This window comes from Triticum dicoccoides, chromosome 5A (assembly GCF_002162155.2).
Source record: "Triticum dicoccoides isolate Atlit2015 ecotype Zavitan chromosome 5A, WEW_v2.0, whole genome shotgun sequence".
Taxonomy (NCBI): Eukaryota; Viridiplantae; Streptophyta; class Magnoliopsida; order Poales; family Poaceae; genus Triticum; species Triticum dicoccoides.
Genome location: NC_041388.1, coordinates 664,119,726 through 664,136,863, shown reverse-complemented (window position 1 = coordinate 664,136,863; position 17,138 = coordinate 664,119,726). Strand labels below are relative to the sequence as shown.

The 17,138-nt window shown below is 44.8% G+C and overlaps 3 protein-coding genes across 10 annotated transcripts; 2 read left to right on the top strand and 1 right to left on the bottom strand.

The window, feature by feature from the left end:
- Nucleotides 1-1,522: 1,522 nt before the first annotated feature.
- On the bottom strand, nt 1,523-12,224 carry LOC119303909. 8 transcript variants are annotated; one of them, XR_005148028.1, is made up of 11 exons: nt 9,241-9,460; nt 8,899-9,094; nt 8,649-8,747; nt 8,247-8,503; nt 8,048-8,123; nt 7,685-7,899; nt 5,851-6,078; nt 4,885-4,948; nt 4,636-4,783; nt 4,170-4,532; nt 1,523-1,981 (listed from the first exon to the last, which is right to left on the bottom strand). XR_005148028.1 is itself a non-coding variant. In XM_037581057.1 (10 exons), the coding sequence occupies exons 3-10, from the start codon at nt 10,958-10,960 to the stop codon at nt 9,039-9,041; spliced, it is 1,110 nt and encodes a 369-aa protein (XP_037436954.1). In that variant the 5' UTR covers nt 10,961-11,055; nt 11,154-11,948; nt 12,058-12,224; the 3' UTR covers nt 8,913-9,038. The 8 variants fall into 8 exon arrangements, 1 of the variants encoding a protein (XP_037436954.1); XR_005148029.1 differs by having other exon boundaries at nt 5,851-6,073; XR_005148027.1 differs by having other exon boundaries at nt 7,807-7,899.
- On the top strand, nt 2,646-3,605 carry LOC119300378. Its single transcript, XM_037577358.1, has 5 exons — nt 2,646-2,834; nt 2,951-3,121; nt 3,202-3,261; nt 3,374-3,541; nt 3,601-3,605. The coding sequence occupies exons 1-5, from the start codon at nt 2,726-2,728 to the stop codon at nt 3,603-3,605; spliced, it is 513 nt and encodes a 170-aa protein (XP_037433255.1). The 5' UTR covers nt 2,646-2,725.
- Nucleotides 3,538-4,163, top strand: LOC119303910. Its single transcript, XM_037581058.1, has 3 exons — nt 3,538-3,640; nt 3,740-3,814; nt 3,931-4,163. The coding sequence occupies exons 1-3, from the start codon at nt 3,625-3,627 to the stop codon at nt 4,155-4,157; spliced, it is 318 nt and encodes a 105-aa protein (XP_037436955.1). The 5' UTR covers nt 3,538-3,624; the 3' UTR covers nt 4,158-4,163.
- Nucleotides 12,225-17,138: the final 4,914 nt, after the last annotated feature.

Sequence of the window (17,138 nt, the reverse complement as noted above, 5' to 3'; positions counted from 1 at the left end):
GGGACGGAGGAGCTTATTAAATGCTCCCCCCCAGTTGCAGCTTCCCCCCAGTTGCAGCTGCTGCACCGAGCTGGTCTTTCTGGATGTGGGCACACATGGAACATATCTCGCCGGCACATGGGAAGGAGACCCTAGGAAAAAAGGGTTGGCCTCAGCTGAGCCACGTCTTAAATCCGGGAGGGAACGCTTAAAAAAAAGTGAGCAGCTGCTCTCCACGACACAGACATATATAGACGATAAAACATTTCAATTTCATTTTGGGTTGAGAACAACGGGTCGCCTGTAATGGCCGGCGCGCCGATGCTTGCACGAGCAATACACTGTTGCGAGAAGAACAAGATCTGGTGGCCGGGGTTTGGGACGGAGACTAGTTCTCATCCGCCGGACCCGACATTGGATAAGGTGATGTTTCCTCCATGCGGTATTATATTAATCCGCTGCTCTCGCTTTCTTGGGGTCGCTTTTTGTTATCTATAGCGAGCACTTTTTGCGGATGATTCTTTCTCTCACTGCCTTTCCATCATTGGCCGATGTAGGATCGTCGAGATGGAGCCACCGGATCCCACCAAGGAAAAGGAATCTGCCGGACGAAGCGGATGGAAGACAAGGCAAGAAGAAAAGTCTCTCGCTAATGATACTCATGGAACCATTGTGCTGACGCATGCGAGTGTGATTTTCGAACTGATGCAGGATCCGGATGCTGATGAGTTGGAGATGCGAACGACGACGAAGCGGAAGAGGAAGCGGGTGCTCGTGGACGAGTACGTCGCAAACAATGCCAAAAAGCTGTACTGGTACCGAGGACGCCACCGCCTGCTGGATATGTTGTTCCTGCCGTTCCGCCAGGCCGTCTTGCGGAGACTACTGTCCTTCGAGGTAGAGTCGTCAGGTGCACTTGGAGCTGCCATCAGATCGTAAGCCTGGGTTTGCAGTGCTACCCCAAAGTTCATAGATCAGGCATGGCTAGTTTGTTGACCACTGCGTGGAGTGGAGAGGCTGATAGAAGGTTTTACGCTTGGCTGCTGAGTAGATTTAGGTGGGAGGATATGAGTTTCATATTCCCCTGATGGTCAAATTAGGTATTTTACTCCCAGGTCGATTGTCCGTACATTGGTTCTAAAAAATCATGGCCGGCCAGTAAGCTTGCTTAAATTAAAACCGAAGGAAAGACAAAACCTAACATTAAGAATCAGAACAATCCTGGGGTTAGAGAGTAGGAGAAATGCCAGAGATGGAGGGCTAACAATCCAGGCTGTAAGTGACCTTGTTAACAGCTTGAAAACATTGGATCTTGACCAGCATCAGACCAGGGTTTTCAAGATGGCATTCTCACTGTTAGCAGCTGCTACCTGTGTTGGTCCAAAACAGTCATACTCATCCATCCCCTGGGAGATGTTTGCGTGCGTGCTGTGCAATGGTGGCACTGGTGAGTTTGATTTAGCAGAATGGGCGTTTCAGATCATCAGAGCAGCAGTGAAGAAACTTCTGAAAGATTTAGCCGCTGGAGTCAGGACTCTGATAATAGGAGGCAGCCATTTGGGACTGCTTGTAATTAAGTAACAGTTACATAAAAAAATATTTTCTTTTTCATGATTTGTGGCGCACATTTCTTGATCCTAACATCTGAATTTTGATTCCTGTTTTGTTTGCATATCTGACAGCCATGGTTCTTCGACTGGATTGACTTCGGGGTATATAACTTAGAACAACACACAGTCCCACGGATCAGCGTTTACACATGAGAGATATGCAGGACGATGATTTTCCTCATCAGGGAGTACCCAGGCATATTCCCAATAAGGAAACAAATCCTTTTCCACATGAGTAACAAAAAGATATTTCTTAGTCAGGTTGCCATCTAGCCCACATGTGCCATCTCATAGAGAAGCTTTACTTTCTTCTTGAACAGACAAAACCACAGGATGAATTCGATCATCTGGATGAAGACTGGCATGATGTAGTCGGCGAGCCTGGTGGATTCCTACGCCATGCAGGTAAATGGAGACATTGTTAAGCATGTAGATTGTTCTCTCTTAGTTCATGTTGTTGCAAAAAGATATATAAAAAGAGATTGGTGCATCTATTAAGAATGATCTGTTCTGTAATGAACCAAAAAAGGTCAACAAGATGCGCTCTGAGCAGCTGAAGCCCTCATCGCTGCCAGCCAACAAAATTGCAGCCCACCTCAAGAGGAGCATGGCGACCAGGGACACGCGGGTGGCTCGGAGAGAAACACAAAGGTAGCTAAAGGTAAAGGTAAAGGGGTAGCTGACGAAAGTTCAAGCTCATCGGATAGCGATAGTGATGTCGAACCAATCGATCCGAGCATTCGCCTAGTAAGGCAAATCCTTAGGGCTGACAGGAGAGGTTCGTATCCGAGCTTTTCGACCATCAATTATCATTACTAGTGAAAACAAAAATGTTTGGGTTTTGGCCCCATGCATATGGCTAACACAAGTGGCACTGTCAATTGCAGGTGAAAGCATAGAAGCTCAACCAACTAGCGTCCGGATCCCGGGGGTGGGACGGGTGAACGTGCTACAGGCAAGTTGTCTGCTACAAAAAAGAGAAAAGAGTTGTAAACGAAAAATGTTACACTGCGATGTGCAAAAACATGAAGCTGACCGCCACCATTTAAACTTGCAGGTCCGCGTAGCCTTAACCGCTTCAGGCAACGGCTGCTTATGAGGAATAACAGCACCAATGAAGTGGGTACAAGCAACACATGTGTTTTGGCTATCAACCAAGACCGGCGTGCTTTGCTAAGGAGCAGGGGGAGCACCTCAGAGCAGAGTTGTTTGAGATTGAGGCTCAAGCAAAGTCCGACCTCGAGTGTAAGTACCTCTAAACTACTTTTATACCTTGCACTACCCTAAGCTATGAAATGAGTATCATATATACCAAAAAGATTATGTGGGTACTTAAACCAAAGTGGCATCTATTTTGACAGATGCCAGATCACATGGAGTTATCAAACCTAGAGAGGCGAGGCCTGGCTGTACTGGAGTTGACTGCCCACATGAAGGCAACGACGAGGAGAGGAAGGATCGTGTGCGCAGCTTAGCAGCGGCTGCGCTTGCTGTAGTGGAGCAAGCTATGGACAATCCAGAACTCTTTGAAGGTACTCGACTTGAACCAACTGATGCAACGGTTTGGGTAGTACTGGCTTTAGTAGTGAACTAACAAAAATGTTGGCTACAGGAATATTTGACCAGGCCAGAGCAGTGCTTTCGGGACTAGGTGTTGAAGGATATACTGGAGGTAACTACCGTTGAACGCATACTAGTTGTGTTGCTTATGTTTTGGGTGTGTGAGAAAATTTGGTTTCCCGAGAGCAAAGATTCAGCTAATACGGATGTGTCTCGTTGAACAGAAGAAGTACCTCGGATGAATGGAAACGGCAACAATACACCGCAACGTGAGGAAAATGATGGGATCAATTGGGAGGATCTAGAGAGGGAGAGCCAGGAACTAGTGGAACTCGAAAACTGTCAGCCATGCACTGATGCACAACTGACCATCGTCGCCCCTGCTGTCAATGGTGATAGCATCAGCTCAGGGGGTCCTTATGATGGAGAGCGTGTAGGAAATACACTTCAGGGTGACGTTGACAGCAACAGGGAAATGTCGGTGGATGAAGGTCTGATTTCTATGGTTAATTTTCCTGTACGGGGCTGAAAGCGTTGCACACGAAAAAGGGCGTATGTAGAAAAGTTGAGACTTCCTTCCTGTGTTTCAGCAACTGATGATGCTTTGTTGGGTGTATCATCGCTGGAACCAAGTGATTATATGGAGGAAGAAGAGGACGGGATAGGTGTGCAAGCCTAACTTCGTACCATGTGACCTAGAAAGAAGAATTCTCTTATTTGAGCATAAAAGCAAAAAAAGGAAAAATTCGCTTTCCATTTAACACTTTGGTGTTTTTTCTAGAGTTGGACGATGAGTTCCTGGCTGTGGCAACACAGGTGCCCATAGATTACACGATGCATGAAGAGGAACTAAATGAGGAAAACAATTTGGTTGGCCTTAATAACTTAAGGGGCATGCTTGCTGCACTGAATACATGCATCAGATGGGTAGCATGGATAGCAGGTACTCCCCTGTTGCGAGTTACTAACCGAGACACTATAATAGAAATAAATTGCGGAAAAGAGTGAAAACCTGCTAACCTCTTTAGTATTTTTTTTGCAGCAACGATGATGGTTGGGAGCGCAAGGCCGGGAGATGATGAAGATGAAGACCCTCCTCTCAATGGTCAAATCTTGTTGGGTTGGCATGGTACTGAATACCGAGAAGATGCCCGTCCCAGTAGACAGGAACTTCTTGCTCGAGTCCAGCATGCGACCCGTCCGCACGCACTAGATGTTCAGACATCATGTCGGTCTGCACCTTCCTTTTATCATGATGGCAGAGGTAAAATGCTAGTGCGGAATGAGAGAAGAAATCCTGCCCACCCGGGTTCCATGTCAGGCGTGCTGTCCTTATGCACCTGTTTCTTTTTCTTTCCGTAGATGGTGGTGATGATCAACCTCCTGGGAGTGGGATGACATTGCCAGAGGGTGGGTCAGCGTCTCGCTTTCAGCAAGCAATTATCAAGTATCTTCATGCCTGTGCGAACCATGAGAAAACACCTACCAGTGTGGAAGCCCGTGAGCGTGCAACCGAGCGTAGTGATGCAGGAGAGCTTGGACCACATGTCACAACTCGTCCGCGAGCCTTGGACGTGCAAACAAACTGTCGTCCTGGACCTTCATTCCGTCGTGATGATGCTGGTAATTGCCTCCTGAAGATACCGTATATCATTAATCTACCTTTACAACTCTGGCTTTTCTTGCTGTAATCTTGGGGCTGAAATGCAGATGGAGGCGACGGGAAGGCTCCTACCAATATGTTGCCATCTGGAGCTGGTGGTTCAACCTCTCGTTTCCAGCAAGCAGTTCAGAACTATCTGCACCGGTTTGGGATTAAATACACAGTGAATACCACGGGTAAAACACATGATGTATCACGTGAAGATGGATACACAAATGAGCAGGTCGCTGTTAGGAGAGATTAGGGGGATAAGTACCCCCCCCCCCCCCTCAATTGGCCTGAATCATAGGGAACCTCCAACTGCGGCCATCTCCAAATTTAATAGTAACATGCTAGCATGTGAAGGTGGAATGCTGAAAAGGTAAAGGCTTGCAGTCATTGTTTTATAAACGCCAGAAAAAAGTTTGCTCCCACATATGGATTAGTGATGGTTCTATCTGAAAGAGATTAAAAATCTGAAAACCTTGCAAGAAATGGGTTAAACACCACCGTCCAATTCTTGCGGTCGCATCTGGGCAGGATATCAAGGATGAACTGACCCCCGGGGGGGATTTGTCAACAAGTCTTTATAGATGTGTTCAGCACATGCTATGTGGGAAGGACGATGCTATATACGACGGGTGGCAAGATGGGTTCAGAGGTTTGTTCGACCCGTGTTTTGTTGTAAGTACCATCATTTATTCAAATGGGGGTAGGCGGATGGGGGCAAGCTATATGGGTTTGCTATGTTTTCATTCTCGAGAAAACACTACTAATGCATCTGCCCTTCTTGTTGCAAAATAAAAAAACGCAGGACGAGATTTGCAGAGATGATGGTGAAACTGACTGGGATTACATAGACACTGTGATGAACTCAGAAATGATGGGGTACAAGATTGATTGGTTGACAAAGGTAATGTCACAAATACATATAAATGCAAAAAAGTAATGTGGATATTAGACAGAAACAACATTTCTGACTTTTTTGCTCGCGTGAAAAAAAACGTGAAATTGCAGTTGTGGTTCCCATCAAAATTCATGGATTGTTGGGTGATGTACCTTATGGACAAGGACAAGAAAACCATGATGGTCCTTGACCCTACGGAGACAGATGTGATGGATGAGATGAAGATCAAGCATGAAGCCCGTGCAAAAAAATTCCAACGTAGATTCCGTTCTCTTTTCAACAACTTCTTCGGCAACGGGTTGGTTGACACCGATGGCTGGACATTCTTATACCCACTAGTGGCGCAGCATGAGCCTTGCAGCAGGTTTCCCCCCACTACCCTGTCATGAAAATTATGCATTAGTAAAGCATGAAAAAGTTTGGTCTGTTGACAACATGTAGTAACTGCATGTTTCTTTGACTGACAGGGAAGACAGCGGAGTGTACATCACACACTACTACACTGATTTCACCGGTCTGTACCTCCGGTCGACGCTGACTCAGGTTTGTATTTCCAACCTCATTCCATTTTTTTACATGATAGGGAATAAATGAAAACAGCTAAAAATGTTCAGCATGACAAAACAAAGGAACTGAAAAACTTCTTTCCTTTATGTGGTTTAAAACACAGGACCAATTCGACAGTCTGCGGATGAAGCTAGCGTATGAGATCGTAATCATGAAGGGCAACAAGGGAGAGATTCCAGACTTCCTCTACGACATGATCATCGACTGAACCGAGCAGTAAAAAAATGAGAGATGGACTCGGACTCCGTGGTGCCTTGTTGCAAAAAAATGGTTGCAGACTGGCAAACTATTTTGTCTGCAACCATGGTGCTGCTGAGTCTGAAGGGGGGAACGGGCGCCCCATTTTGGTTTGCGTTAAAAACCCGGTTGCGTTGTCAAGCCAGAATCTTAAATATTGTGGATTGTGCTACCTAGTTTGTAAGACCTAAGTAGACCGTAATAGTATTGTCTGTGGACCTGGTTGGTCCTACGATGTGAACATCAATCTATGTGTTGGCGAACTTGGAGTTTAACCGCTATTCGGAACAAGGCCGTGGTCTTCCATGATCATCATCAGGAAAGCCGCCACGTCCTTCTTTGATCAATTAACTACCCGCGTCCTCTGAAGGCAAAAACTGGATACCGCTACAATAGTTGCGGCGTCGGTTCGTGCATAGACACAAGGATAAAATTCAGGGGGAGCACTCCAACGTCAAGAGTCTCATAACTGCTCACATTTTGGGCCATAGGTTTCAGACACATGCTACATCACTAGAAGGGGACTTGTTGACTTGCGAGCGAGGGGGTTGGGGTGCGGAACATGGGAAAAATCTACTACTCGACCTCAATGGGGTGATCCCCCATGCTCCAGCTTCAAAAAAGTCATTTATAAAGTGTTTCAGAAAAATCTCAGGAAAAATATGAATGTCTACAAGGAAATGTGGCTACACTCCCAATAGTTTCAGGTCCGACCTCTAAATGTACAATGAGCAACAAGGCGAGTGTGAAAAATGTAGCATGAATTAGGTCCCCAGAAGTTCAGCAGATGAAACTATTCAATACCGAATTTACATTTTTTGTTTAGTGAAGTACATCTTGAGTTTGGACCTGAAATTTAATGAAAAATCACATTTTTTGATAAATTTAGAAACTTTACAAAATGATGTTTCCTGCTTGGAGCATAGGGAGAACTCCAAGAGTGGGGGCGCATGATATTTCCCCCTGGGGGTTCAGCTTCCTACTGTAGCTGAGACATGTAGGAACTATGGGTCAACAAAGCTCGATCGGCTCAGAAAAAAGACACAGATTTTGGCATGTCCAACTACGTGCAAACTGATGATCCAAATGTCGGTCGGCAACCTTACAGTCATACTGGAGAAAACAAACTAAGAACATGATAGAAAAGAAAAAATGTCTGGGGTACATGTTGCTAGATATTACGCTGATATGTTTGAAAGGAAGATGGGGATCCTTCCGCCCACGAATCAGCACCATATTTCCATGAAGATAATTTTTTGTGCGCTCTACGTGTCGCTAAGCCATGAGTCAGTGGGTGCTAGTACCGTCCACAGAGCCTCGTGCGCCAGCTTCGATGAGTTCCCCTGTAGTTTGACACACTCGTGTAGAGCTTGCCTTTTTGTTTTGCCGGCATTGTACTGTGGGTAAGGGACAACATTTGATTTCTATCAATCAATCAGGCGGATAAACTAAGCAAAAGATCATGAATCAATATGACGGGGGGGTGGATATGTGTGTCTGAAAGAAAACCAGGAATAACAAGGTGGCCGTGGATAGATAAATGACCTTGGTAAGGGGAATCTTCATCTTGACGCCATCATAGTGCCGGCAGATATGGAGCACACACGCGCTAGTTTCATCTCTGGTTTGGTGTTCAGACATTGCATGCAACAAATCGGGAAAGTCTTAGTCAGTAAGCTTCGGGATGCAAAAACGTGGAGGTAGTTTTTTGTGGCGGGTACCATTAGAGAGGGTGAGAAAGTACCTGCTAAAATTTTCTTCAGCTATGACTGGGTACTTGGTCACCCACTGGCCATCTTGCGTAGGCCATCCAGCATAATACTCGTTAAGGCAGTCGAACAACGCATGGTGAAGTTTCCAGGCAACCAACTTGAGCTTGTCTTTCATTGGTTCGCTAGGACCATCACCTCTGATGAGTGGGTGAAGGACGTGGAGCTTCCTCTCCATCATGTCCCACATCAGTGCTATCCAGCCATCCTCCAGCGGGACTGGTAAGAAAAACTGCCAAACAAAATTAAGAAGTAAACACATATGAGGCCTGATACCATTCGTTTGTTGGCGAGCGCATGCAGTAAAAAAAATCTAGCAAAAACAAGATGAGCAGCGGGCCACACTGATCTGCAAAAATAAGAGCATGGGTCTGTACCATCTGGCAGGAAGTTATGTCGTACGGGATTTCCTTGCCAACGAGCTGGTTCTGGATGGATATGTTTGTCACATATTCATGGTCCGCTAGGACAATTGTCTGTCATGGCCCGAAATGAGTAAAAAAATGAAGAAATTAGGATGCTAAGGCAAAAAAAAAAAGTCGTCAATAGCTAGTTAAAAGGAATCAGGAACGGAGATGACTGAACTAAACAAATTGACACCACACGAAAGGGGGGGGGGTGATTTACCGCGAAGTCGGGTTCCATGTTGTGCCTCCATTTCATGTATGGGCATTCGGAATTGGCTTCCTGATCTGACTGTGTATACCTTCGCATGATGATAGACATGAGCTCGTGGTGGAGACCCCGCGTGCCAACTAACTGCTGACTCATAGCCAACACAGAGATGCGTATAATCCTAGGGCTGGCGTGGATAATGTAGTTCCTGATGATGTTACCAAGATAGGCAACAAACAATGATATATCAGCTTATGCTCGAAAAAAAGGGCGAACACTGTAACAGCATGCAACACAAAAAACAGTTAATAAAAATGGTTGGAGATGTACGGCGAGGGTCGCCAAGACGTTCACCTCTGAAAATCTTGTTCAGGCAGCTTCGATAAATGGGCAGCAAGGAGGTCTGTGGTTGGACCATGCGGGGGTGTTGCACAACTCCCTTTCCCCATGGATCAGTTGCAAAACCATGCTGGAATACATACTTCCGCTTCTGTAAGTTGGTGCAACATTGGCCGAATACAGTAGCGGGTGTGTTGGCTGGGAGATCCGCATAGAGTTGAGCTATTGCCATTAGGTTAGTCTTGAAAAAATTGAATAGACCGCCCGATGCTCCTGATGAGGACTTCTTGCTGACAGATGTGCAATCGTCGACGTTGTGGGGACGTTTCCGTTTGAGACCAGGTGACGTAGCTGCGAAAACGAGAAAAAATGATGAAACCAGGAACCATGCCTATGGGCCTTAGGCATGGGAAAAAAATCAAGAAACTGAGCATGAGGTGGTTAAGATAGTCAGACCTTCGTCATCAGACAATTCAAGCCTTTGCCCATGTATCCTTTGTGCAACCGGCGTGCTAAAGCATACTGACTTGGAATTAGCGGATGCTGCAAAAGGGGATATTTACCTAGCTCAGTAATCTGGTGAGTACAGAGGGGAAAAAGATGCCTCACTTTTGTTTGAAAAAATACTGCACTAAGGGCTTACCTGATGCAGGACAATCATTAAAACCCCTCGTGTTGTGGGGGCGTTTCGGGTTGGGACCAGGTGATGTAGCTGCAAAACAAGAAAAAAATGATGAAAAAATTGAACCATGCCTATTGGCCTTTGGCATGGGGGAAACAAGCAAGAAACTGATCATGAGGTGGTGAAGATAGTCAGACCTTCATTATCAGACAATTCAAGCCTTTGACCATGTATCCTATGTGCCACCCGCGTGTTAAACCGTACTGCCTTGGAATTAGCGGATGCTGTAAAAGGGGATATGTAGCTAGCTCATTAATTTGGTGACTACACAGGCAAAAAAGATGCCTCACATATGTTTGAAAAAACTGCGCTAATGGCTTACCTGCTGTAGGATAATCATTAAAACCCCTCGCGCGACAACACACACATCGTGTGGCGGGTGAATTGATTACTTTATCTGATAACTTGTACATATCCATCTGCAACACACTTTTCGCTTCTAACAGAGCCTGCTGGATGGAGTTGCTAGCTTTCGTCAAGTGCATAATGGCCCTAGAGTTGTGCTGTTTTAATACCATGGTGATCTCATCAGTTACCTGCATGGGGCAAGTGGCGCGGGTGGGTGGGTAAATTTAGGTAAGAATAGCAGAAAAAAGAGTGTTGTGGGAGACAATCTTACTGAAACATGAACATCACACATACAAGGTGTGGGTACTTCTCCCGGAGGTATTTAGCAAATTCTAGTGGACCAGGAACTGCACCAATGGCTGTTGGGGGAGTGTTGTTCCGCTGCTGAGCAGCCGGTGGCGTGCCGGAGAGCCTAGGCTGCCTCTTGAGTATCGATGACGTCGGGGCCTGAGACTGGTACTTCTGTCGTGTGTAGCAAACGGTCGAAGCATCTGTTATCTAGCACAAAGAAAGAAAACGTAAGGGGGAGACCCAGCATGAGTACGAGCATTAAACTGTATTGCATTGGCAGACACAGGAAAATTCACATGATGCAACAAGAAAAAATACAGATAAAGGTCACAAATAGTAAAAAGGGGGGTGTGCTACATTAGCATGCAAGTAGGAATTAGATCCTTTGACAGGATCGAGAGCCATGGTCAGCATTCGGCTAAACGATTCAGGGTCGAAGTCGCTTATCCTGGGGAGCACGTTGTGTGCCTTGTTAAAGATGCCCAGATCAAGATTGTCCAGCAAAAAATCTGCAATAATACGGGAATGCATGTCATTCTTGCTGAATGGAAAAGGTAATGTGGTCTTGCAAACAATACTGACAGCTGTGATCAAAAAGTTAACTTGCCTGGAAGAACAAATGGCAACCGGTTAGATTAGTGGACAAACTATTGGCCATCATATCTCTCTTGACCTTCTTCACTGCAGCTAGCAGATGCTGGAGAACATACTCACACCAATTGAATTGATCTATCGACTTGGTGTTTGCTATTGCCCCCCAGAAATCGATAGTAGTGTAGTTATGCTTGGTTGTAGGCACTAGCACATGTCCCATGACAAAAATGACGAAGGCAATCTGGAAACAATCTTTCTCTAGCTTGCTTGAATTCTCATTGATGTCCCGCAGAAGAAAATCTTCGGCTGCCCGCAAGCTGTGGACGCCTGTTTTGTTCATCTGCAAATTTGCCTTTATGAAATGAACTGCCTTAGGGTTGATGTTCGCATCTCTGCCTTTCACATTACGATGGCCACATGGGATCCCAAACACCTTGTAAAGATCCTCGGCGTAGAACTTGATAACCTTATTATCCCTAAGCTTAATCTCCCTGCGACTGACGCTGACTCTGCTCATTATCCACGCGCCGCACTTCAGATTTAGTTTCTGGATGTCCGGCAGCTTCAGCATTCCTCCAAACCCAATTTGCTCTACTAGCCATCTCTTGTATTCATCAAAAGTCTTGATTACGCTCACCGCGTGCTTGACCGATATGCGTGAAGTTGGCGGAGGTGGCTCTCTCTCCCCGGCGCTAGATGAGGAGCCATATGGGCCTTGCGCGGGCACCGGATGAGCTGCATCCAGTTGCCCACTGCCAGATCCATCCGCGTCTGCTCCGCAGCTGCCGGACTCAGAGCTGTGTTTGTCCTGCGGACGACAGGGCGCGGGGCAGCGATTAGATCCACTTGAATGTGAAATCTAGCAAAATGCAGGGAATAGATCTGAATAATCCCATCTTGAAAAGAGGGGGGAATACCATGGTGTTGTGACTCCAGTGTGGCGCCGCCGCCACCTGGACGGGAGGATTCGCCGCCAGATGGATCGGCTAGTAAATTTCTCGCCGGCGGCTGGTTGAGTGGGGGGTTGTGTTGTGTGGAGCGAGCTACGGGTGGATGACAAGGTTGCAACGTGGGGCGTGGGTGAAAGGCGAGCAGCGCCGCGTGCCTTCGGTCGTGTATGACTGAAAAGTGGGGCAGAGATCAGTGCAAGCATTGCCGCGTGTCCACGACCTGGATGGACTAGAACGACGGTGCAATCGTGTACCTGCAAAATTAATTGGGTTCCGCTATTTAGTAACAACATTTTTTTAATGAACAATGTGAAGCTAAAATAACTACCGCCCTGCAAGCGGGTTTACAATAAGTTAAAGAAGATCGTCTGATATAAAAATCTGGACAATTTGAAAACTGCTGTGACCAAGGATAACAAACAAACCATACTGCATTACAAAAGTACGGCAGGCCATTACATAAAGTAGGTCGACATGTGCGCACGTACATATTTTGTTCTGAACGACTGGCTGGGTAAACAGGCTTAGCGGTAGGGGGAGCCACCCCTGAATTAATTTACCTATCAAACTAAACAGACGCATAACAGGCGTCTCGACGCGATCCATCAGACACATAGTGAGTATAGTTTCAGCCTGACCCACTCCTACTTAGCAAGCACAACCACCATAACGAGCGCAGTTAACCTATTAATAAAATAATATAATATGCTATTTTATATTATTTTCGGGACTAACTTATTAACCTAGAGCCCATTGCCAGTTTCTGCTTTTTCCTTGTTTTTGAGATTCACAGAAAAGGAATACTAAACGGATAAAAGTTCACGATGATTTTTCTTGGGCCAGAAGACGCCCAGGGGACTGGAGTACAAGTCAGAAGAGCCATGAGGTGGTGGCAAGGGTGGAGGGTGCGCCCTAGGGGGGCCCCTACCTTGTGGGCCCCTCGGTGACCCCCTGACCTAGCTCTTCCTCCTATATATTCAAAAATATTCCAAAACCCTCAAAAGCATCCACGAAAATACTTTTCCACCTGCCGCAACCTTCTGTTCCGGTGAGATCCCATCTTGGTGCCTTTTTCGGCATCCTGCCGGAGGGCGATTCGATCATGGTGGGCATCTACATCAACTCTATTGCCCTTTCGATGAAGCGTGAGTATTTTACCTCAGACCTACGGGTCCATAGCTAGTAGCTAGATGACTTATTCTCTCTCTTTGATTCTCAATACCTTATTCTCCTCGATGTTCTTGGAGATCTATTCGATGTAATCTTATTTTGCGTTGTGTTTGTCGAGATCCGGTGAATTATGGATTTATGATCAGCTTATCTATGCATATTATTTGAATCTTCTCTGAATTCTTATATGCATGAATTGTTATCTTTGTATTTCTCTTCGAATTATCGGTTTGGTTTGGCCAACTAGATTGTTTTTTCTTGCAATGGGAGAGGTGCTCAGCTTTGGGTTCAATCTTGCGTGATTTCACCTAGTGACAAAGTAGGGGTAGCGAGACACATATTGAATTGTTGTCATCGAGGATAAAAAGATGGGGTTTTCATCATATTGCTTGAGTTTATTCTCTACATCTTGTCATCTTACGTAAGGCGTTACTCCGTTCTTTATGAACTTAATACTCTAGATGCATGCTGGATAGCGGTTGATATGTGGAGTAATAGTAGTAGATGCAGGCAGGAGTCGGTCTACTTGACACAGACATGATGCCTATATTGCATAATCATTGCCTTGGATATCATCATAACTTTGCGCTTTTCTATCAATTGCTCGACCGTAATTTATTCACCCACCATATTATTTTCCTTCAAGAGAGAAGCCTCTAGTGAAACCTATGGCCCCTGGTCTATTTTCCATCATACTAGTTTCCGATCTACTATTTTGCAATCTTTTATTTTCAGATCTATAAACCAAAAAACCCAAAAATATTTTATCTTTTGTTTAGTATTATCTATCTCTATCAGATCTCACCTTTGCAATGGACCGTGAAGGGATTGACAATCTCTTTATCGCGTTGGGTGCAAGTGTTTGATTGTTTGTGCAAGTGCATCTATTGGGGACTTGCGCGCTTCTCCTACCGGATTGATACCCTTGTTTTTAACTAAGGTAAATACTTATCTCTACTGTGCTACGTCACCCTTTCCTCGTCAAGGAAAAAACAACGCAAGCTCAACAAGTAGCAGCGGTGTCGAAGCCAAAGCTTGTGGAACGCCACCAAAATCTCACGTATACTTCCCAAGTATCCCCAATGAATGAGCCTCGAATCACTCGAGGTTGGTTTTGAAGGCGACCACCACACCTTACATACGTCTCTAGAGCACATCACAATCAAGGAAGCTTCCGGATGTGCCTCTAATCATCTAGGAGCCCAAGCTAAAAAAATAACAAGTTAGTGAAGATGAACGAGTCGGTGGAGCATAAGTTGGTTTGGTAAGAATGTAGATCGGGTGAATCTCCTCCAATGCCCAAAGTGTCAGAGTGTATGGGTGGAGGCAGCGGAGATCTCGAGCTATTAGGGTTTGGCAAAGGTGGGGAAAAGCTTGAGAAAGATTAGGTCAAGAGGTGGAAGAAGGGGGTACAAATACCCCCAAGAAGCAAAGTACGCACGCACGCACAAGCCTCAAAAACACAGGTACTTAAACACATCGAGGATTAGTCGAGCCTCTGATTCCTGCTCTGCACCCTTCTTCTCCATCTCTGACGAGATGAGCTCCGCCTTGGTCCAAGTTCAATTCCTTGTATCTGGTAGGCAATTTATCAACTTATTCTAGCCCAGCCTTCCTCTCCACCATGTTGACCACCTCTATTGTCCAATTTCAGGAAAGAATGACCACAAGCTATCACGCGCATACTGCCGATCGGCTCTATATCGCCCCCTCCCAGAGCTCTGTGCGGGGAAGAACAGAGGGCGTGCAAATGAGCCGACACCGGGTTTCAGGGTTTTTTCTACATATGTACTCATCACCGGCTAACCTGGTGGGTCCCGTGGGTCGATGTGGCAACGAACCAAGCGACATGTCGGTTAGTCAACGCTGACCAATCGAGCTTCTCTCCAAGTTCCAAACTTGTAATTATGCATTGAGAAAGAGAATTAGCAACTACATAATTAATGAAAATTCCAAACTTGTTTATGATTTTCAATATTTCTTCGGGAAATTTTGAAGTTTCGAAAATGTTTGAGATTTTCAAATTTTGCTTGGAGATTTCAGAATTTGTTCAGGATTTTTAAAAATGTTTGAAAATTTCAAACTTTCTTTTAAAATTTGAAAACATGTTTGCAGTGTCAAAACAATATTCGCGTTTTAATAAAAAACCGACTAAAATAGAAAAATAGTGCTATGTCCATGGCTCATGCTCATGTATTGCGTGAAGATTGAAAAAGTTTGAGAACATCAAAAGTATGAAACAATTGCTTGGCTTGTCACCAGGGTTGTGCATGATTTAAATACTTCGTGTGATGAAGATAGAGCATAGCTAGACTATATGATTTTGTAGGGATAACTTTCTTTGGCCATGTTATTTTGAGAAGACATGATTGCTTTGTTAGTATGCTTGAAGTATTATTATTTTTATGTCAATATTAAACTTTTATCTTGAATCTTTCGGATCTGAACATTCATGCCACAATAAAGGAATTACATTGAAAATTATTCTAGGTAGCATTCCACATCAAAAATTCTGTTTTTATCATTTACCTACTCGAGGACGAACATGAATTAAGCTAGGGGATGCTTCATACGTCTCCAACGTATCTATAATTTTTTATTGTTCCATGCTATTATATTATCTGTTTTGGATGTTTAATGGGCTTTACTAAACACTTTTATATTATTTTTGGGACTAACCTATTAACCAAAGGCCTAGTGCAAATTGCTGTTTTTTTGCCTATTTCAGTGTTTTGCAGAAAAGGAATATCAAACGGAATCCAAACGGAATGAAACCTTCTGGAGAGTTATTTTTGGAATAAACGTGATCTAGGGGACTTGGAGTGGACGTCAAGAAAGAAGTGAGGAGGCCACGAGGCAGGAAGGCGCGCCCCCACCCTCGTGGGCCCCTTGCAGCTCCACCGACCTACTTCTTCCTCCTATATATATCCATATACCCCGTAAACATCCAGGAGCACCACGAAACCCTATTTCCACCGCCGCAACCTTCTGTACCTGTGAGATCCCATCTTGGGGCCTTTCCGGGCGCTCCGCCGGAGGGGGAATCCATCATGGAGGGCTTCTACATCAACACCATAGCCTCTCCGATGATGTTTGAGTAGTTTACCATAGACCTTCGGGTCCATAGTTATTAGCTAGATGGCTTCTTCTCTCTCTTTGGATCTCAATATAAAGTTCTCCTCGACCTTCTTGGAGATCTATTCGATGTAATTCTTTTTGCGGTGTGTTTGTCGAGATCCGATGAATTGTGGGTTTATGATCAAGATTATCTATGAACAATATTTGAATCTCCTTTGAATTCTTTTATGTATGATTTGTTATCTTTGCAAGTCTCTTCGAATTATCAGTTTGGTTTGGCCTACTAGATTGATCTTTCTTGCAATGGGAGAAGTGCTTAGCTTTGGGTTCAATCTTGCGTTGCTCGATCCCAGTGACAGCAGGGGAAACGACACGTATTGTATTGTTGCCATTGAGGATAAAAAGATGGGGTTTATATCATATTGCTTGAGTTTATCCCTCTACATCATGTCATCTTGCCTAATGCGTTACTCTGTTCTTATGAACTTAATACTCTAGATGCATGCTGGATAGCGGTCGATGTGTGGAGTAATAGTAGTAGATGCAGGATCATTTCGGTCTACTTGTCGCGGACGTGATACCTATATACATGATCATGCCTAGATATTCTCATAATTATGCACTTTTCTATCAATTGCTCGACAGTAATTTGTTCACCCACCGTATTACTTATGCTATCTTGAGAGAAGCCACTAGTGAAACCTATGGCCCCTGGGTCTATTCTCCATCATATAAGTTTCCAATCTATTTTACTTTGCAATTTTTACTTTCAATCTTTATCATAAAAAATACCAAAAATA